General features: G+C 39.9%; 1 protein-coding gene across 1 annotated transcript in view; it reads right to left on the bottom strand.

Annotated features, from left to right (window-relative positions):
* SLC2A13 (solute carrier family 2 member 13) overlaps positions 1–22,797 on the bottom strand; it is a 147,011-nt gene that overhangs the window by 9,672 nt on the left and 114,542 nt on the right. The window contains exon 7 of the mRNA XM_036400340.1: positions 20,112–20,237. Within this exon, the coding sequence (XP_036256233.1) occupies positions 20,112–20,237 (126 nt within the window). The remainder of the gene's footprint in view (positions 1–20,111; positions 20,238–22,797) is intronic.

Genomic DNA, 22,797 nt, shown 5'->3' with positions numbered 1-22,797 from the left:
CTCAAACAAAACTGTAAACACAGATACACTTGGTTTATTATCCTGCATCCATCTCCATGAGCACAAACCAACATGCTGATTCACACAGACACAACTGCAGGCAGGTCAGTGTGTTTCCTTCCCCTGCCATCTTTCCCCAGTTGTGTCCTGCTTTTGACAGATTGGAACACAAATGATACAAGGGAAAACCAGATGTCTCCAAAGCCTCCTGTGACTGAGCCACTCATCTATTCTCCACTGTCTGCCCCTAACAGAGAGGAAATTGTGTTGCAAAAAAAGCAGATTCAGTGCAATGAAATGGGAAAAACAGCACTTCAGACTAGATTAAATAGAAACATGGCAGTAATAAACTGTGCTTTGCTTATCCTGCAGTTGTAAATCAGCATGGTACACATAGTAAAGGCAAAATCATCTGCATTTGCTGGCATCTTGCAGTGCTGGGAATGGTAAAAAATAACATTTCTTCAAGGCTAGAGATTTGTTCAAGCTCCATTACTGTGATAATTCTACTACTGTACCACTGTTTATATAGGACCTATTATTTTGCTGAAGAACATATTTATAATTAGCATAGAGTTTATTACCAGAGAAAATTTTGAATTTTGTCCAACATGAAGGGAGCATATATGATGGAAGCACAGGAGCAACTACCCATCACTTCATAAGCTGAATACAGAAGAAAAAACAAAGAATCATAGAATGGTGTGATAGAAAGGGACCATAGAAAGGGACCTAAAAGATCATCAAGTTCCAACCCACACCTTCCATGGGCAGAGACACCTTTCACTAGACCAGGTTACTCAGAGCCCTATCTAAACTGTCCCTGAACACTTCCAGGGATGGGGCATGCACAGTTTCTCTGGGAAGCCTCTTCCACAGCCTGTTAACATCCCTGTTGATGGTGGCCAAGAAGGCCAATGGCATCTTGAATACTGGTGTCAGAATACTGTGGCCAGCAGGAGCAGGGCAGTTATCACCCCTGTACTGTACTCCACCTTGAATCCCACTGTCCCTGTCATCTACAAAGATCTTAAACAGCACCAGCTCCAGCCTGACCCCTGAGGAGTGCCACTTGTCACTGGAGCCACTTGGTCATGAAACTGCTGACTGCAACACCTTGAGTGATCACCCAGGCAATTCCCTGTAAATGTACAAGTGAAATGATGCAGTCAGGTCCTGGTGCAGAGTTTGTATGTACCAACATGCTGGGTAACAGTCACATTGGTACAACCAGTGAGGACACACCACATCACAGCCTCTGAAACTACTGTCAGACCAAAAACATGAAAATGCTACACTGAAAACCTTTACTGATTTTTTTTTTGGCTAAGTGTTTTCTACAGGCTACTTGAGATGTACATCAGTTCTAATTAATGAAAGCCTGACCTACCACCAGTTGATGCAAAAAATTCAACTGACTGAAAATAAATGAGGTCAGTAGCTTTTCAAATTACAAGCATTATATGGGCAGTTTCAAAATCACAGAATCCACTCTCTATCAGATGTGGTCTGAAGCTCAAAAGAACTAAAGCTTTGCTCCCCATCTCCTTAAATTACCTTCATATGGCACATAAAAGAAGGTAAGAGAAGGGCCAGTGTGGGGAGTTTAAAATATTATTGCCAATAACAGGAGGATGAAACATGAAAACCTCTTCCCTTGATTATCAATGTAAATTATTGTAGTACTTGAGCCATTTTGGCTGTACAATAATTCTGAAGCCCAACACTGAAAGCCCCAGTGTGAGAAATGGCTGGGCAAGACACAGCACAGGCATAAGACAGAGACCAATTTGATTTTATTCTCAAATATCCACTAATTTTTGCTTTGCTGTGCAATGAAGACTGTCTAGCCCTAAAGATACAGCTTTTGCTTGGATTACTTGTTTCATTGTGAACAGTTTATATATTTTTAATATGAAAGCTTCTGGCTTCTGACTTCTCATTGTCTTTTAAGCCCTTCAGAAGCATCTTAAATGGATTTACATCAAAATTCTTAAAAGGTCAAAATTCAAATGAAGTCAGACAAAGGAAATTATTTTTGAAGAAAAACACTAATGTGATCGTCCATCTCTGTAAAATGCTTGTTATAACAAGCATATTTCAAAATTACACATTCTGCTCTGAAATAGACTTTGACATCAGGTGCTGATGGCACACAGAGATTTTATAGTTAATTCACAGTTTCACTAATCCCACATTTCTTTGTTCTAACAGAAGTAAAACTACTTAAGGACTGCTCTTATGCCAGCCTTTTGTGCCTGGGTTATCAGGATGATGATAATCTACAATTTGCCAATTTAAGTCTCAAGTGTAAAACAAATATATTTGATTTACTAAAAATCTCCTTGAAGTGGATTTTTACAGTCTCCTGTGTAGAGTGCTGACTTTCATATCGTGCCAATCCACTGAACAAATGTGGTGGTTTGACAGGAAATATGTTTTCTGGGATGTTGGGGTTAGGCCAATGGATGTTCAGATTTTAATATTGGCACCTAATGTGGCCACTGGGACATTGGGTCCGCCTCTGAGAGCACGGGGTTAAAGCAGAGCTCTCCCCTGGGAGGCTCTCTTGGGTTCCGGTCAGGGAAAGGCTCAGAGCTCCCCTGCCCGGCTGCGGGCTGGGCGGGGCAGGGGCAGCCATGCGGCCGGGTGAGGTAGGCCCAGGGGCAGCCATGGGGCCAGGTGAGGTAGGCCCAGGGGCAGCCATGGGGCCGGGTGAGGTAGGCCCAGGGGCAGCCATGGGGTCGGGTGAGGTAGGCCCAGGGGCAGCCATGGGGCTGGGTGAGGTAGGCCCAGGGGCAGCCATGGGGCCGGGTGAGGTAGGCCCAGGGGCAGCCATGGGGCCGGGTGAGGTAGGCCCAGGGGCAGCCATGGGGCTGGGTGAGGTAGGCCCAGGGGCAGCCAAGGGGCCGGGTGAGGTAGGCCCAGGGGCAGCCAAGGGGCCGGGTGAGGTAGGCCCAGGGGCAGCCATGGGGCCGGGTGAGGTAGGCCCAGGGGCAGCCATGGGGCTGGGTGAGGTAGGCCGGGGCCTGGACAGAAGGGAGGGGAAGGCCCCTGCAGGGTGGAAGGGTGGAGGAGCACTGAGAGGCATCGGGCAGCCACCCTCGCCCAGGAGAGACAGACAGAGAGAGAGAGAGGAGAGAGAGAGCCTGTGCCTGTGCTTGTGCTTGTGCCACCTTGAAATTTAATAGTGGCTGGCCGAGAAGGAGAAGGGGGGGCAGTGAGAAGGTGCCTGGCTGGGCAGCCGTGGGAGTTCTGGACAGACAGAGCCTCAGATTTTTAACCCTTTTCTTGGATGATGGAAACCTTACAAATGCTAATCCTCCTGGAGCTGAATGAGAAGAGAGATAGAGATGAGATAAGAGGAAATGGGCCATGAGAGAAATAGAGACGAACTCAGGTGGAAGAGATGATGGAGTAGCTTATGCTGGACTCTTTTTGTGTAGCCATGGACAGAGCCATGTTTCTTGTGATACAGGGACTGCGTTCTAGGGGGAGGCAATGCCTCAGGACCAAGGGGGTTCGGTGTGGATACCCCTCGGCCCCAGAGGGTGAAAAATATGGGGGGGACAGGTGTCCCAACGTTGAGACTGTGCCTTTTTGGAGTGGGACGAAGCATCCTTAAAAGTTGACCCTAGAAGCAGCTCTGGTCCGTGTTCAGTGGTGAGAGCGCTGGACGTGAAAGGAAGAGGTCACCATTGGCACAAGAAGGACTCCTTCTCCTCTTGAGGAACTGAGGATTGAGTATTCTGAAGGGTGGTGCCGGACAGACAGTCGATGATTTGGGGGATGTATTGTATTGGGAATTTGGTGGGAGGAGGAGGAGATGTATCTGTGAAGTTTTCATTTTCCTTGTGGGTTTCTTTTTTTTTTTTCCTTTCCCTTGTAGTTTAGTTAATAATTTTTTTTCTTTCCTAAGTGGGAGCCTGCTTTGCTTATTCCTGGTGACATCTCACAGCAGAAACCAGGGAGAGAGCATTCTCATGGGGGCACTGGCATTGTCCCAGTGTCAAACCATGACAACAATATAAATTTATGCCAAGTTTATGTTTTCATCTGAAGTCTGTCATGGAAATGACAGAGGACAAAAGAGACATAATTTAGAGTAGCTGCTGTTTGGATGGAGGAAGGTTTTTGTGGATGATGCTCAGGAACAACTAAGATTATTTATCCACAATCAATTACTTATCCTGTAGAAGAAGAATGTGAATCTCAACATTTAGATTAGTTCTCATAAGTTCAAGCTCCTCCTCTTCTGCTAAAGATATTTAATTGTCTGAAGAAACCCCCAGCTACCTTAGAGGGCAGAATTTAGCAAGGTATCAGATGAACTGTGTAATAACTTAGTGGTAGTCAGACACATAACTAAGGAGAGCTCTGGAAACCACCTCTACCCTGTCCATCAAGTGCCTCCCAAACCTACCCATGTACATGCAAAACAGTTACATTAGCACAGCCCACAGAAACCAGAGGAATAATTTCACTATAAATCAACATATTCTGTTTTAAGGAAAAATCCTTGCTCCTTTTTTATACATGTGGTAAGACGCTGTCTAAAGCATCAAGTGAACTGCAACTCAACCTGACAGATTACTTTAAACCTGACTAATGTCAGAATCAATAATTTCTAAGCTTTCCCACAGTTCCCAAGCTACTGTGGTTCATGCCTCAGAAGCTCCACACCTCTCTGGAGAAGTTTGCATTTATCACTTTGACTTTATAGTTTACACAGAGAAATAATTAATCTATTAGACCAGATGTTACCTAAAAATTTACAGATGAAGCTTCTTACACCAGATGACAGCAACTGAAAAACAACAAAACCCCCTAAAAATCCCTAAACCAAACCAAAAAAAAAAAAAAAAAACAGAATCAGGCAACCAGAAAAGAACAAACAGATACAGCCTTGAAAAACTGTTGCCATAAAACTTCATGGGATTCAGCTACACATTGCTTAACGTTCATTGCATAAAATACAGAGTTTTGGGACACTTATTGAAGCCTTTTGCTATAACTGGCAAAGAGTTTTAAAAATACTATATATGTTTCAAAAACTTGGAAAAATAGTTTAGTTCACAGCAGAGAAAGCAAATTGCACCTCAGTAGATGACTGGTGCATCTGTATGTGATGGAAAAAGTGTTTATCACACTGAACCCCCCTGCTACAGGATCTATCCATTACTTGATGATCTTAAGAGCCTTTTCCAATCTAAATGATCCCATGATTCTCAGTCATGTTAGAACACACATGTGCAAGAGACTTAGCACACTGTTCTGATTTACCTGTGTCCTGGCTACCTGATCACAGATGAACATAATTTTAAAATATTATTATTTATTTATGTAAGAATCTTTAAGTTTGAATTCAAACACCTTCACAAGCTGAGAAATTTCAGCTTTACAACTGCATCTGAATTTGCCTGATAAATAGATTGCTGGAGCTGTTATTCAGTCTGAATAGACTGAGCAACAACAGCCTGGAAACAGGAGCAATTTTTCCCCATGACAAATAGTTGCTCAAAATTAATCACATCAAAGGGGTTCTGAACTGTTTGCTGATCTGGACATTTCAGTACTTTTGTAACCACCTATCAGTGGATTCTGAAGTGTGGACAACACAGTTGTTGTGTCTGTTGCCAAAGGAAGAAATTCAGCTGTGTGACAGTGCCAGCTGGACACTCCTGAGTGTGGTGTGGTGAGGTCCCTAGGATGAGGTGAGAGATGAGAATTTGACTCCAAGTTCTCAGAAGGCTGATTTATTATTTTATGATATGATATGAAAATGACATACTAAAACTATACTAAACTATAGAGAAAGGATACAGACAGAAGACTAGCAAAGAAATGATAATGAAAGCTTGGGACTGACTCCTCAGATTCTGACACAGCTGGCTGTGATTGGCCATTAACTAAAAACAACTCACATGCTGCGTCAACAATTCTCCAAATCACATTCCAAAGCAGCAAAGCATGGAGAAGCTGAGGCTTCTCATCTTGCCAGGAGAAGAAATCCTGGCGAAGGGATTTTTCATAAAATATCACAGTGACACCTGAGCTGTGGGGCTGAGCAAGCACCTTTGGTGGGATTAGACAACTCTAATCTCCCAGTGAAAGTTGCTCAGTTTGGGATTTGCCTCAGACTTCTTTTATCCTATACAGGCACCTTGCAAGGCCCTGTGGCTACTCCCAAGCTGTCAGCTACAATTCCCCACTCTGCTGTCACACCCCAAGGGTTTCAAGCTTCATTTTTCATCATATCTGCCAGGAGGGGAGAGAGACAAATCTCTGCTACTGCCAGAACTCTGTCCAACAGGCTTCCCCATCATCTTCTGTGTGCTCCTTACCTTGGGAAATGGACTCAAACCAGGAAAATGCAGAAAAATGTTTACTCAGTGTTAAAGCCCAACCATTTCAGACCTTACAGCAGCTGACAGTGCACTCAAAAACTGGGAGCAGAAATAAGTACATACCAGATTTCTGTTATAGGAGACAAAATTACCTTCACTGCACTATACAGAGCTTGACTTATTTTTCTTTCCAAGCTTTCTCCTACTCTTCCAAAGTATCAGATGGTCACAAAAAGCGTCAGGAAACATCTGATGTCTCTGTGCTCTACAGTGTCCTTTCCTAGTTCTAATTCTGATTCTGACTGGACACACTTGGTTAACCCCAGCAAAAATTAGAATTAATTAGTAATAATTAAATTGTATGATTTCATAATCATAAATAATTCAAATATTCTATTAATAGCACAAGAACTTGTGAGAGGTCATGCAACTATGAAACATAATCAACTGTTCACTTAACAAACACCTAGTCATAAGTACAGAATTTTAATGGGCAGAATTCAAATTAAAAGCTGATCAAAATGCAAAAACTTAATTAGTTTTGAGCATAAGTATCTTAGCTGAATGCCACTGTCCTTCATGCATTTCTGCCTGTGATCATTTCAACTACTTCAATCACCAGATATCAGGTCAGTGTCTTCATGAGATGACACAAGAATATACTTTTTGCCACTAGAAACATAATTCTGTGTATTTACAAGCTAAAAAAGTCTATGAAAAAGCAACAATAAAAGAATGAACCATTTCAGGTAAGGCTCAGAAGACAACAGCTGGCAATGTAAGATTTCTGCCCTTTTCCCCCTGTCAAGGACACAATCCAATGGCCTACACACTTACATCTGTGTACCTTAAAGATTGAAATCTTCAGTAACTTTTCCTGCTTTTCATATGTAGAATGCACTGATTCAAAAAATTAAAAATAACCACAGAGTGTTTCACTAAACTGTCTGCCAGTTCTTACTGAAATATTCTTAGTATGCAAATAAATCTTATGTTTGTCCCTTCAGCATTTCCTGTTGCTAAGGTTTGTGGCTCTACAACCAACTGTGCCCAGTGGTCCACTGGGATTTCACTTCTCATCACAAAACTTTTATTGGTTCATGTCCTTGAACAACTTTACTAACCCTAAATCTTTTATTCTCTTTCAAGACAAGTTCTACTATTTCTTGTAGCTTCCAAACTAATGATGTGCATGAGAACCCCACCCACTTTATAAATGCTTTATAAAAGGTGGGCTCCAGCAGAGTGCCCTCAGTAAGTCATGAAGCCTGCTAGATTTCAGTGTTGTTTTTAAATTAAAAGTCTCAGCCAGTCTTCCAAATAAGAATGATCCAGAGTATGAGATAAACAAACATTTTAGTTCAGTCCTAATTCTCATACTGAAAGGCTTCAGTTAAATGCTGCAGTTCCCACTACTTCTTTCTTTCAGGTATTATCAACTCTTGAAGAACTTCCCAGAGGTGCAGGTCACCAAAGAATGCTTAAAAATTTGAGTAAATATGATGGAAGTGATACTACCCAACATTTTGAAGCCTTTGCCATGATCAATAGGTATTTTAGTATGACAGTAATATTAAAAAAAAAAATAAGAAACCCACTGCATTCTACCAGATGGAGTGGAAAAAACTCCATGATGTGGTAGAGGGAAAGACCCATAATTTGGGTGCTACAACACTTTTATACTCATGTATTCATGTGCAGGACTGGATGGTGATGTGATGTGTCTTATGGGGCCGTGGCTCAGGGATGTCACTTGCACACAGAGTGGCCAGTGGGACATGAGAATTCCTGCTCCCACCACCTTGGTGGCTGCCACGAAAGCTCCATTTAACTATGTTCACTGCAATCAAGTACAAACTGGAAAGAAAACATCTCATGCCACAGTAAGGGCACAGACACATGGCAAACTCTTGTAAGAAAGTACATCTGGGAATATTTAACTGCTTGTGAAGTAGATGCCATTTCACAGATTTAAAATATAAGCACAAAGCTGTCTCTGCATGACAAGCAGCAAAAAGGTATCACAGAGACATTCTGGAAACAGAATGAGCTATTATTTCCCTCTTGGCAGCCATCATGATTGAGAAACACTTGTGGACTCCCTGTGACCCCAGAATGGGCTTTAAAGATTGTTTAGAGGCTTTTCTGTGGTTTGACAGAAATAGTTCCCTTTTGGAACAATCCATTTCAGCAGTGAGCATGCACATCCAGTCTGGCTTCATCCAGTCATTGCCAGCTTCCCCTGCTTCTCTGAAAGGAGGGAGTGCTCATTAATGATTTGGCCATTTCTTCTGAAAGGCCATCCTTTGGGGAATTTCAGAGATGAGCACTAACTGGAAAGTGTCCATCAGCCATCCTGGGGGCTGCTGGAGCTAACTTGTGCTGCCTGAGGCTTTCTAGCAAAATCCAGACAGATTTAGTCACTCTATTCCTGCCTACAGGCAGGCAGGCTTCATTCTGTTGGAGCTCTTTCAGGACAAAATTGCTTATAAATGTAGGAGATTCAAGCACTTTTTGTTAAAAACAGACTGGCATTGAACACCCATGACAGACTGGCTCAGTGAGAATTTCACTTGTGTGCAGACCCCTTTGCTGTACCTCAGTGCTCCTGGTCTCCCCCTGAACTGCAGCTGCTTTGCTGCTCCTGAGTTCTTGGTGGAAGCTCTGGGTCATCCCTGCTCTGACATGTTGGAGATCTTATGGATGGAGCACCTGCAATCAAACTACTGACAGAACTGGGGTAATAGAAGAACTTCTAGTTTTTCTTTCCACATTTAAAAGCATTTAGTCTTTCTGATTGCAGCATTGACACTCAATAATAAAATTACTGAAACAAACTGGTCTGAAGATTATGATGTCAAATGCAGCACTTTGGAATTTCATGCAGGCTTACCATAAAACAAACACCCACCTGATGTTTAATCTCATTTGGTTTTTCACCTGAATTTACATTTCATTTTCTTAATAATAATTATAATTTCCAAAGTTATTTTAGTTATAACAGAAGTATCAACCAGCTACCTAATCACTGCAGAAATATCAGTTCTCCCAGGTGTTGCCTCTTTTGAATGCTGAATAAAGACAGCTCTAATGAATACTGGTGGGAAGGGCTAAGTGTAGGGCTCAATAATAATAAGTATCAATATTTTAATGTCAACTGAAGAAATTTTGACAGAACAGCATGCAAGAGCTGCTGGCATGGCATAAGAAAGTCTATTCTCTAAAACACAGGCAGCTGCAAAGGAAAAAAAGGAACATTTTCTACTTCATTAGTCAGGGAACTACGAGACAGCTCAATGTTCACAATTTTAGACATCTGAAGTTGATTTAAACAAATTCCATCATACTTCCTATTCTTACTTAGAATTACAAGTAACTTTTATTGATGCTTGTGCTGTCCACCATGTGGTAGTGTCAAAGGAATGTCATCATGTCAAAATCATCCCCTGAGTGACAATTGTCAAAAGCATTTCCAAGACTGTGGTAATCAAAGACCAAAGCAATCAAGGTGGTTATTGTAACTTTGTACCAAGGTAACTCAGAACAATTCACTGGAAGTTCACCCTCCTAATGAAATAGCTTCTATATTACAATCTTTTTTTCTTTTCTGAATGCTTCCAAACACTTTAAAAACAATAAAGAAAAAAAAAATGTATTGCTTTAACTACCCCAAAGTTTTAGACATACAGAGGTACCATAAAATCTGTACTTTCATGCTGAAACCTAGTATGTGAAGCTAGCAAGGAATGGCAAGATTTTATAGTTCAATTGAGAAAAACAAAGCAAATCCCACCCAAACCCCAACCTCAAACCACAGGTGGGACACAGTGACACAATTCCAACACAACCTGGGTCTGCTCTGTGTCTGCAGGCACACTGCTGAAGCTTACAGGTAATTTACTGCTTATTCCAGGCAGCAGACCCTGTACCTCCCAGCCAAAGCAGCACTGTGCTGAAAGAATTTTCCATAGTGCTGTTAATACCTTAGAACCTCAGTTAACCTCATATTTCAATGGGAGCTGAAGAGAGAATAAAGTATCAATCCTTTGGCAATTTTTACTGAAACAAAAGGAAAGGGAGGAGGGACTTTCTAAATTTGCTTTTCTTCTTGAATCTGAGACAAAAGACCACATAAGGACAAGGAGTTTAAAATAGAGATCAATATTACATGCATTAGCATGCCTTTTTAGCACTTCCCTGCTCTGTTTAATTTCTAGTTATTGACATACATATAAAGTTTATATTTCAGCAGTTCTAACAATAACATTTTGACCACCATAACCTTCCATCTAAGTACTGAACTGTGACACTCATTTTCTGTAATAGCAATTTAGACACAACTATTACATTTTCACTACTGTCAGCAACTGTTTGCTATCACAACTGAAATCTAACCAGACAATACTTGAGATCTTGCATTCAATGTTTTAAATAGATGATGGAACAGTATTTTTTAAGCAGAGCTTTTCCCTGATTCCAGTAGGTGGCAATAGCTCTGCCCTAAAAAGCTCAGAGAAACCTGTTTCAGAAGGGGAATGAAGCACTGCATCCCCACCCATCCCTGCTGTACCAGGGAGGCTCTGAATTAAATCACCCAACAGAGCTCTCCAAAGAAGATTCCTCTGCTGCCAGCCCTAAAATTCACTGCAAATCATTAATGTTGTAACTGAAAATGGAGCCCTAAGGCTCTAAGAACACTTAAAACAGGATAATTATTTCATGCCTGATTTGTGAGAGCGAACACTTAACATAGAGTGCTGCTCTGCCTTGATTTGTGCACACAGGTGCAATATCCATGCCTAATCTAACGAGTTTTATAAAATATATAAGTAGTAAGTGGTTTCACTATCTCTGGTATATGAAATTTACAAACCTTGGGTACCAAAGTCTTCATTATTATATGCAACTCAACAGGCTGGGATGTGACTGTTGAAGAACTTGGCAGAAATCAAAGTAATCATCTATCTTTCATGGCCTCTGACATCTAAAAAGAGTTTTACATAAATAAGTGCTTTTTAACAATAGCTATTTTTCCAAGAAAATAGGCTAAATGGGAACACACCCCCACCTGAATCACAGGTCTGAGGAACTCAATAATCATGCAGAACCTCAAACTCATCCTTACTATTATCCATGCAAAGCTAATTGACAGCTGTGGAAAGCTGCAGGGCAAAAGGAACTCTGTGCATCCTGCAAGGAGGAAGAAATGCCCAAAATGCTGCTGTTGAGAAGTATGACCTGCCACCTCACAGACTGCCACCTCGTAGCCTGTACCAACCAAGGGGCTGAGTCAAAGTAAGGTCATGACTTTAAATCAAAGGAATCAATAATTCCAGTTCATCTTGTGCCAGGAGGGATTGATATTACTGCCTCCATTCTCAAGGAAATGAACCACACGTGCAAACAGCAAATACAGTAATTTCTATGACTTAAACTAATCAAACATATTGAGTTATTCAACAGCCCTACTGCAGAAATGTGATGATTTATTTTCCCTCAAAAGAAAAAAAAACTCTAAAAACTTAATTCTTTTAATAAAGGAAGATACACAAATTTTACTGAATCCCATGTTGTGATTACTGAAGAATTACTTAGTATGGAATAAAGGTATATAAGATGTGGATTAGGGATGCTGTTAAAGGTATAAGCTACTGTATGGAGGTCTGGGTTTGGCCCTGTTGAATGGTCTTCATCAGTAAAAATCCTCTACTACATGGGTCTTTCCAAAATATTTTCCACCCTCCAAACAGAGAAAACTTCATTTTAGTAAATCCATCTCACAGTGTAAAAGCCTAAAGGAATCTGCTGAGACAGTCTTCACAAATTATTTTTATATAAATTCAAACTTTATAGTCAATAACCAAATAAATGTGAAAAACAGCTACAGGAAATTCTCCCCTCAGATAAGAAATCCACGTGCTCCCAAACATGAGTCATTTCCCTTTCCTGGGCTCCAAGGCAGGAGGGGAAATCCCCATCTGTGCCAGCAGCAGCAGCTCCCTGTGCCCTGCCCCTCTGGGATGCCCTGGGATGGGCACGGCCCCAGCAGGGACACACGGACACACTGTCTGTCCCTAGGAAGATGAGCAGCTGGAGCAGCTAATGAGCAGCAGCTCCTGTGGGCACTAAAGGACTCTCTAACATACATTTCATAAGGGAGAGAGAAAAGCTGCAGGAATGATCCTCATACTCCAAGCACACTGATGGGAGACTGACAATTCTCTTGTACACACTGGCATTTTTTTCTCCTTTCCTTTCCCATCTCCTTTGTCAGCTAGGAGCAAACATGCTTTTTGATCAGGGAACAAGAGTATTTTCCTTTTAGTTCCCCTTCAGCTGGCCAGAGAATGAATGAAAAAAACTGAAGGCTTGCTTCTTGAGCAGAGGTATATTTAAATTTTGAACACCATACCATCTTCTTCTTTGGACCACTTTTAAAATGAAAAACACTGACTCAAATATTTTTCCATTTAAATGATACAATTTTTTCCAGCCAGCAGCATTTGATAGATAATGTTTTAGCCTGAGGGCCACTTTTGTTTTTATATTCCAATTATCTCAATGCTTGCATCTGAAGTAGTTGTACCAAGTAACCCAAACAGCAGCTGGCATTCCCTACCAGAATGCCTTTTAACCAGTAACCTGGAGTAAGATCCAGAAGCCTGTTTAGCAATAAAAAGGAAAGGGTAGAGAAGAAGTGCACAGACGATATCTGAAACTAACCAGCTCTGCTCTAAAATCTATTTTGTGCTGGGTGTCTCCAACAAATAAATTCTGCCTTCAGTATAAAAACTCAACATTTCCAGTCAGAACACATTCACTTCATAACAAGGCTTTTCAAACATCCAGAATTTGCCACTGGTTGAGTAGAAATATCATGCTAGAGCTATTAATAGTAATTCCTAAGCAATTATATGAATTGCTTTTTTTATTACTTATTATTTATATATATTTATTATTTATATTTATTATTTATATTCATTATTATTTATTTATATTTATTAATTTATATTGAATTATATAAATTATATGAAAGAAATGTAAACAGTTTCAGTTTAGATTATTGTGTTGCTCTGGTCACTATTTTCGACCTAAAATGCAGCTACAATATACAAAGTACTTTATTTGTACAGGCACTAAATTAAAATATAATTATGTTGTAACAATAACTAAAAAAATGACTTCCTTCTTTAGCAAGTTAATCAGTTAAAAAAAAAGACAAGATTATCTTCTATTAAAGTTACCATAAAATTCCGCCCTCAATTATGTAATTACACCCTTACAATATTTCAGCACATATACAGATTCCACCATCTTTATATATGCTTAAAAGGAGCTTATTATGGTTTTCAGCTCCACCATGAAATAATTTCCTTTTAAAATAATTTTAAAGTGTGATGTCTTAAAGATTTGAACAGGAAGAGTGGCTGAAAGGATCTGAACATTAAAATTCCACTTATTTTAGTACCTACTCCTGCATCACTGATAAGACAGGCTCATCAAGGATTAAGGACACAGTATTCTATATTACTTTATCCTTCTATTCTTCCTCTTTGCTCTTACCAGATAGCAGAAATGGCTTAAAAAATATGCATATGAGATTTCTTAAGTTCCTCTTCCACATCCCTTTTACAAATCACACTGGTATAGGCAACCATTAGACTGTGATTACATGTCTGATAACCTCCTCCCAGAAAAGACCTCGTGCCTTGGAGTTTGGCTGACAAAGACTGTAATCAGTTTCAGATCTTCTTTTAATTTATGTTTTCACACAACTCACTAATATCTATTAGATTATAGTGTGCTGAAGTACATACTCCAAATCCAACAGGACAAACAGGATTGCACCCTGCCACACAGCTGCTCCAGGTTTTCATACTTACTAGCACGGGGGAAGATATTCAGAATACAATCGTGCATATATCTTGATTTTCTTTTCTGAACAATACTGAGGCAGAGAGGAGGTGTTTTATATTCTGGTTCCTACTGAAGTTATGAATATTTCAATTTAGCCAACATTTACCATATCAAGAGATTTCTCTAAGACTACTGGTTATAATCCCAACTCTCCTGAGTGCTGCCAACATACATGCAGATGTGAATATTCTCTTGATCCTGCTACTTTCCTGAATCCTTTATTCCCTCTACTATTGTTTTTTACATGGTAAATATGAGAACCATAATCTATGTATAATCTTATCCATTGATCTGACTACTTGGTTAGAGAAATACTAGTTTATCTTCTAATTACTGCTGAGTTAAGCATGAATTTTCAATGCAGACCCTAGTAGAAAGGCTTCAAATAATAATTTCAGCAATAAAATCTTCTAGCAATACTTTCTACATGAAAACAAAACAAAGCCATGTCTACCCATGGACAGCAGAGTACTTAATTCCTGAAAGATTGCTCTGGGGCTAATCTTTCTGTGGTACCAGCAAAGGTCTGCAATGCTGCTTCCCATGACATACTGAAAACAGATTCTCAGTCTTCAAATGTGCAAATTTGCACATACATTCTTTTTAAATTAGCAAAGCAGTCACAGGAACTTTTACAAATGTATCTGATGATGCAAAACAAGTGTAATGAACTTACATGTCTGTCTTTACCTACAAGGGGGAAAAGTAACATGGTATTTTTAGAAAAATCTAATGTTCTTACCAAGAAAAACTATTCTAATGATTTTAAGAGTCTCATCTGCTATGCATTAGACAACAGGGAGTGCTGCATGAATGTAAAGATCCCCAGAATACTCTGGAGGCTGTGACAGACATGTCCCAAGGCATGTCCCTTGTTGGACATAACCCAGTCTGTTGTCTGAGAACCCAGCTAATGAACTCCTATGAATTTATTTTTCCTAACCAGTGGAATCTAGTTAGCATCCAGGCTTGAATGCCAAGGTCATTAGGCACACTCCTGAAGCTGGGAAAGAGGGTTTGACTGCCTGCCTGACCTGCTTGCTCTCACTGCACAGGCAATTCAAACCCACTTTTCCCCCAAACAGGTTTCCAAGACACATTTAAACCCCTCAGCAAACTGGCAGATATGAGCAACAGGCACACAGTGAAACATAACATCATTACTGAGCATCTGTAAACATGCCATTAATTTTACATGGAAGGAAGATGCTCAGGAGAGCACTGGCTAAAGGAAAACAGAGCTTCCCAAAAACAGAGCTCTTCTGCTCTCTTGCCTTTGCAGTGGCTGCTCTTAGAGAGGGGAGTGCTTCTTTATGTTGAGAAAAGCAGGATTCTCCATGAAGCATTAAACTCCCCTGGCAGAGAGATGTTCCTCTAACAAAGTTAATAAAAATGGCTGAAAACAGCAAATCACTCAGCTCCTGTCTCTTTATAGATTTCTGTTCCCAATCATTCTCCTCTGGGGGCTGTGGAGACCTGCCAGCTAATTGTGTGGACAGGATGGCTCTAGGCTTGTCTCTGATCTGAGGATGATGTTATTATTTCTTCATAATTGTTTACTGTATAAAATCAACATCGTTCTCTCCAGAGGAAGATTGCTCAGAGTGCTCATGAGAGCGTTTCAGCTCAGTTGTGGGCCTGCTGTCGTCTTGACAACATACTCATGTCAAGGTTAATGTCACATCAAGGCACTGTAAGTACCTCCTTCCCTTGCAGTTATTCTTTCAACTGTAAGGGTAGTAATGCAATTTAAAGTTTCTTCATTCTTGGCTGACCTTTAGGAGTATTGATTGCAATTACACAAAGAGAAATTTCAAGAGAGAAATTTCTCGGAGCACTGTGGGAGTAATTGTAGTTGTGGGGAAAACCCCTGGATTTTGGGTTGTGTTCAGAAAGCACAGCCCTGGAAGCAATCACCTCTACATTTTGTCCTGGCTGAGTGAGGGACTCTGCCCATGACCCCTCTTGTGCCACCTGAGCTTCATATGGGAACCCTCCCATTGCAAACCCATCTGTACAAGTGAGCTAATGCTTTTTATTAAGTTCATGAGGATTTCATAATTCAGTGTTCATGAAGAACAGAACTGCAAGGCTTTCTGAGCTACTGCTACCTGCAAAACTTCCCTAAGTCTTGGAAAACAGAGTCCCAATGCAGAACTGTGAGACCACACTGAAAGAAAAGATACAGCTCTTCTTCTTTTACTACAAAGTAAATAATTTAAGAATATTCTTGCTCACTGTCTTGGAACCATCCTTTATGTGTCCCTGGGCAGAGCCTGAGGCAGGAAGATTTGCATGTCAACAGCTATTTTGTTAACTGGTTCAGAAATACCAAGGGCAGCAAAGCACCTGCCTGTGCTGGTGCCCTGGGCAAGACACTCCTCCCTGTGTTATTCTAATACCAGTCACGCTTATGTAACTGATTAAATAATAAAAAATACACCTCTGCTGCTTGAGGTACATGCATGATCTTACAGGCACACCCCCCATGCTGCTTAAGCTGTGACTTGGGCTTGGTCAGATTTATTCCTGCACTCTCTCTCTCCCCCAGGACCACTGCCAGCCACGGAGCTCCCAACATCCAACAGAACCCAAACATTATATTCTTCTTGAAAAATATGTGGATGCTTTAATTGTCTCCCTGGGTTTCTATGACAACCACAGCAACATAAACAGCCTTGCTGGCAGCCACAGGAGACTGAAATCTCTGCTCTCTTCCCTCCCCTCCCCAAAACTTCTCAATGTAGAACATATCATAACCAAATAAATGCAATTAACAATGGAGGTGGTGTCCAGTACACCTGGCTGGCACTGGGGAAATGCCTTGGAAATAAAATGCATTACAGAATTTTATAGTTAGAGTCAAAACATTGCCTACTACATAAGTGCTATTGAAGTACCTTGGGACCAACAGTGAAAAACAGTGCAAAGCTATAAATACATAAACAAAAGTTTTCTATGTCTGTCTGCATGGCTGCAGAGAGCTTTAAAAAATACATGACAAAGTCTTCTCTGTTAGTGCTTCTGAGCACCTCTCACCTTGGTGGTAGGTTACACATCAGGAATAGATAAGCCCCTGAGTAAATGTCAGGAGAGTTGGGGTTCAGATAGCTGCAGCTCCCAGCTTTCCAGCAGGAAAATCATAAACAAGATGTGATCACAGCAGCAGTAAAATGCTCTGCATGGCACTGTCAGCCCGAGTCCAGGAGAAGCTGCTTCTCTAACTCCTTCATCAACATCATGAGAGCTGCTGCTTCTGCTAATGCTCAGACATCTGAGGTCCAACAAGTCCCAAACAAATAGCTCAGAAACAAATTTCTTCTCTCCTGAGCAAAATTAATGGCAAAATAGATTTTCTATGAGCCAAGGGTAACCCTGGAGGTTTTAAGCCATTTAAACTCATTCATCTAACACAGGATTCATGAAGCCATCAGGACACACAGGAGTTACAAAAGAGGCTGCTGATAATTACAGCTATCAGCTGTCCACAGCCTACAAAATCATCTCTCCAATTATTATACTACTTTCTGATCACCATAATGCCATGTATATTTTTTAAGTAATAGCCCCTATATGTTTAGCTTGTGGCAAAGTAACCTTGTGAAAGAAAGGGCTGCAATTTCCTTCCCCAGTGCTGTAGTTTGTCTCAGGCATTGTTCTCCCTATGCTGCCAGGGAGATACAGATGCCTCTGGCTGCTCTGAGACTCACCTGGGGATGGAACTGTGCTGTTTTCCCTGCAGCAATCTTCCCTTGACAGAGAAACCCTATGGCTTTGTGGGACTGATTTTGCTGTACAGCAGACTCAGGATTTGAGCAAATGGAGCTGGGGCATGGTATGTGAATGTGAGCCCTTGGAAAGAAAACTCTGTGGGGATTCCCCTGGGCCAGTAAGCAGAAATACACCTATCTGTGAAGAAAAGGAGCAGAAGGAGAAGAAAGCAAAATGCTTCCCTCTTCCACAGGGCTAGGAAGGCACAGAAGGCACCACCTGACATTGCACAGCTTGAAGGATCAGCTTTTTGAAAACTGCCTGATTACATAGATCAGGTAGAGGCAAGAGAAAAATTAATGAAATAAACACTAGAAATGGTGATGAATATTCAGAAAAAGAAATGTGGATATTTTACTGGTTTTCCATCTTCAGGCAGGACTTTCACAGTGGTGACTACCAGTATAACACATATAAAATTGTTTCATTTCCTTTTGAAGGATTTTAAGCAGGGTCCTCACAGTATGGAATTCTTGCACATGGAAAGACTGCATTTTGCAATATGAAAAGGAAATATTTATTCTCCCCTGTCTAATTTGCTCCAACAGGCTGTACAGTAAAGAGTCTACGTGAGACTGAATCATGAATATGAAACAATTGCTTATGCCCACATTTACTGTGTTAAAAAATAGCACTGGCTAATGAAATAAAGTTTAGTTTTATCTATCAACTATTCATAACAATTTTTTGTTTGCATGTATATCTTTCTGCCTTCTAGTGTGATTCTGTTAATTACAGACAAGCTACTTAAAACTACAGCATATAGGAAATGAATGTTGACTTGGAATATAAAGAGACATCTGTTACCTTACAAATATGAGAATCCACATGCTGCAGATCACATCAGGGTATCAGGCAATATGCAAGGTATATTCCATAATGTGACATTGAAGTTAGTCACAGAACAAGCAGGTCAGATGAAATTTTGTATTTTTCACAGTTATTTATTAACTGTAATAACCCCAAATTATCACGGTGCTTTTATATTAGGATTACAAAAAAATATAAGCTTCTCTTTTCTGCACTTGGAATTAATTACTAGGCCTAATGGTACTGAAATCAAAACGAGGGCAATTTTAGAGTAATTTTAAATTAATGATTCTACAATTAGTAGACTTTTTTTTCATACTTTTTCACCTCTGTCCAATATGACTCAGTGCCTTCGAGACAGTTTGGTTTAAATTCTGAGAAATATGTATGAAAGTTAATAAAAAAGAAGAGGCCCAAATCACCACACAAACCTTTGCCTATTCCCTAAGTATGTTCATGGTGTGTGGGTGGCTGAGATGAATTCTGTCGAGGTGGTTTTCTCAGAAGTAATTACATAATTCCCTTGCGCCTCTGAACCATTCTAAACCCCAATCCAAGCCCTGCTCATTATTTAAGTATTCATAAAGCCTCTACAAGACAATGTTCCACCACACAAAGCTTTCCTTAGGAATAGTCAGTACTTCAGAAAACTTGGAGGTTGCTGTGACTTCACAGGAATTTTTGTGCTGCATAAAAAGGAGGTGTGATGTATTTTGCAGTTGTGCCTATGAATGCTCACATTTTTACACCCAAGTGCACATTATGGCATGACACCCCTTTCAGGCACAGAACCACAGAAATCTGTGGCCAAACCCCATGCTTTTGACAATTTGAACTTTTCAGATTTTGCTAATTTTAGTTTATTCAGCTGAGCTAATTGTTTCTTTGGTAGGCCAATATTAAAAGTGTGGTTTAATTAATGCATTTTAAAAGAAAACTAATTCAGAGGGCTTAAGTATATAACTAGGGAATGTGCCACTTCAAATGAATGAAAAACATTAAGGAAAGGTAATTTTCCTCACTTCTAGTGTATTTTTGCCATGCTTCCTAAGTGACAGACTACACCAAAAGGGCTGCACACATCAGGGTCGAGGCTTTAATTTATTGTTAGGAAGTAATCACCCATTTTTGACAATGCCAAGTTATTTTCTTTTTCCTGAACATTTTAAGAATTTAACACTTTCTGTAAAAGCAAAATTGTTCTCAATAGCATAAAATACACTCTCTGTAGAGCACAAGGCTAAAAAATCTTGACAAGTGACATACCTGCCCCAAGCTGCTTTCATTGTAGAGTGTTTATCAACAGGAATGCATGAGGACTCAACAACACTTGATTTATTCAATTTGTAGCAGAGACCACAGTCTGGATCTAACATGCATCCGTTGCAATAACTGAAAGAGAAAAACATAAATACTTAAGCAATACTTCATTCATTTGTGGATGTCAAAACCAACAGCATCTCCCAATAAGTCTTGGCATGCACATAGCTAAGTTGTCAGGGTTGGAGACAAGACCAATAAGTTCTCCAAAAAGAATCACATATTGCTTTCAACCTCTTCTGTAACACATTTTGGTAGTCCATCTGCATCTACCCTGTGATACCTGATCAGGTTGTAGGAGAATTCATTCACAGAATAAACTTAAATTGAAAAAAGACAGATTGGAGTTGAAGAAAAAGAATCATCATAGAATCATGGAATGGTTTGAGATGGAAGAGACCTTAAATATCACCAAGTTCCAATGCCCACTGCCATGGGCTGGGACATCTTTTACTAGACCAGGTTTCTCAGAGCCTGATCCAACCTGGCCTTAAATAGTTCTTGGATGAGTCACCCAAAAGTTCTCTGGGCAACTGCTTCAGCGACCTACCACCCTCACAATAAAAGGATTTCTTCCTAATGTCTATCTAAACACTCTATTTCACTTTGAAGTCATTCCCCCTTGTCCTGTCAGACATCATACCTAATAACCAAACTAGAATTTGGGCATCCATGGATGTGAGCCAGTCAGAGATCACAATACCATGTGTCTGTCTCTGTGAGCAAACTCAGCCCCTGAATTTCCAGAACATTTGATGGAAGGAGTCATTATGTCAGTGGAGGCAATTCATACAGGCACCTAGTGCCCAAAAATACCCCATCTGCCCCTTACCTGTCACTGCAGAGTGGGCAGTGCTCTTGCAGGTTATTCCCATGCATCACACTTGCCAGCTCTGTACAGATGTCTCTGATTTCCTTGGGAGTCTCAATAAGCAGGAGATGCTCACATTCAGGCAAAGTTTCCTCAATGCCATTCTGTTTGTTGCTCAAGGGACTAGACAGCAAAACTGTTCTTTAGATACCCCTGGCTGCACTGACCACATCCCCACTGACTCTTCTGGCAGCCTAGACACCAAGGGCCCTACAGATACTTCCCTGAGGAGTCAGTCCAAACTCTCTCTCTAAAACCTGACTGATGGGGATGTAGGTATGTGAGCACAATGGCATCCAAAGCTCCCCATGCAGTGCAAGTTACCTGAAAGCTGCTGGCACAAAGCCCTGCAAACACTCACTCACTGCTCCTGTGATTAAACTACACAGATATTTAATTTCCATGGAAGCCATTTTAGATTCAGACACACATTTTCACCAGTAAAGCCCCTGAATATCCAAGAGATAACTTTAGCCAGTAAAAATTAGAAAAAATTAGGTACTGTAAAACATAGAGTGAGCCTGGAAATTTGAAAATAAAATTCAACTTTTAAATGCAACATCTGGAAATGTATAATTAAGGTGACCAAAGTAGCTTTAACATACGCTCCTGTAACAACAAAATCAAGGAAATAATATTTTCTGAGTGTGTATCTTTAACAAAAGAAGGAATTGGTGAATTAAGGGATATCTTGCTTAAACTACTTAATCATTATGAGAAAAAGTAGAAGTAACTATAACAAAGTCTCAAGAAACTAAAACAGCAAAGCAGATTATATGGATATAAAAAGTCTGAAAGTATATGCTTAAAATCTAGTTATTCAAACTCTTTGTATTATAATGTTTCTAAAACAATTATAAGGTCAATTCACATGGCAGATGGCAAAAAAAGGGCTGTGTTAAGAAAATTTTTTTATTTCTCCCAATTTTCAGAAAAGTGTGCTCTTTGCTATTGTGTTCTTTGTAAATTATTAAATTACTGCAGAATTTCTACGTTATCTACATTTAGAATATAAATCTATTTTAAACACACCTTCCTCTGCTTAACTGATTGGTCAAATCCCAGACTAAACAGTTTGGGGTTTTTTAATTAGGAAAGCTGCATTAAATCTGCTCTTAATTGAGATATAGACTGCAGAAAATATTTTTCATTTTTCAATTTTTTCAGAAAAAAATTTCATTTGAAATGAAACAAAACTTTCAGATAAAAGTCAATAATTTTATCTAACTGTAGTAAACATTTCTTCTCTTGCAAAGATAAATGAGAAAATTGTAATTCTGCAATTAGCAATTTTCAAAGGAAAGGCCAATAGCACTATTACAGTAGTGAGACTTAGTTGCATTTTGTTACATTGATATTAGTACATCAATGGGCAGTAACCAAAAGTGTTTACAGGAACAGAAGACTGCAAGTTAAAAAAAAAAAATTAAAACATTTTTATAAATCACAAATGTATTCAAGTATAAAATAATAATACAAAAATGTATACAATTAAAATATTTTCTTATATTGAAAAGAATCTCATGATATCAAACAGGATTGTAACATATGATTTTCAAACTATAGAACATTTTCCACTGAAATGATGTTATCAAAGTGCCTGTAAGCAACATGAATTTCTAACAAGACACAGTGATTAGTGTCATCTTTATGGTGTTACCAGAAGAGGACAGGGACTGGACACCTCCTGGTTCCCTCAGTGTCTGCACAAGAATCAATGCAGAGATGAACAGCAGAGCTGAATTTGCACTGTCTGCTCCA

The sequence above is a fragment of the Molothrus ater genome, chromosome 5 (assembly GCF_012460135.2).
Source record: "Molothrus ater isolate BHLD 08-10-18 breed brown headed cowbird chromosome 5, BPBGC_Mater_1.1, whole genome shotgun sequence".
Classification (NCBI taxonomy): Eukaryota; Metazoa; Chordata; class Aves; order Passeriformes; family Icteridae; genus Molothrus; species Molothrus ater.
This window is presented reverse-complemented; position numbering and strand designations above follow the sequence as displayed.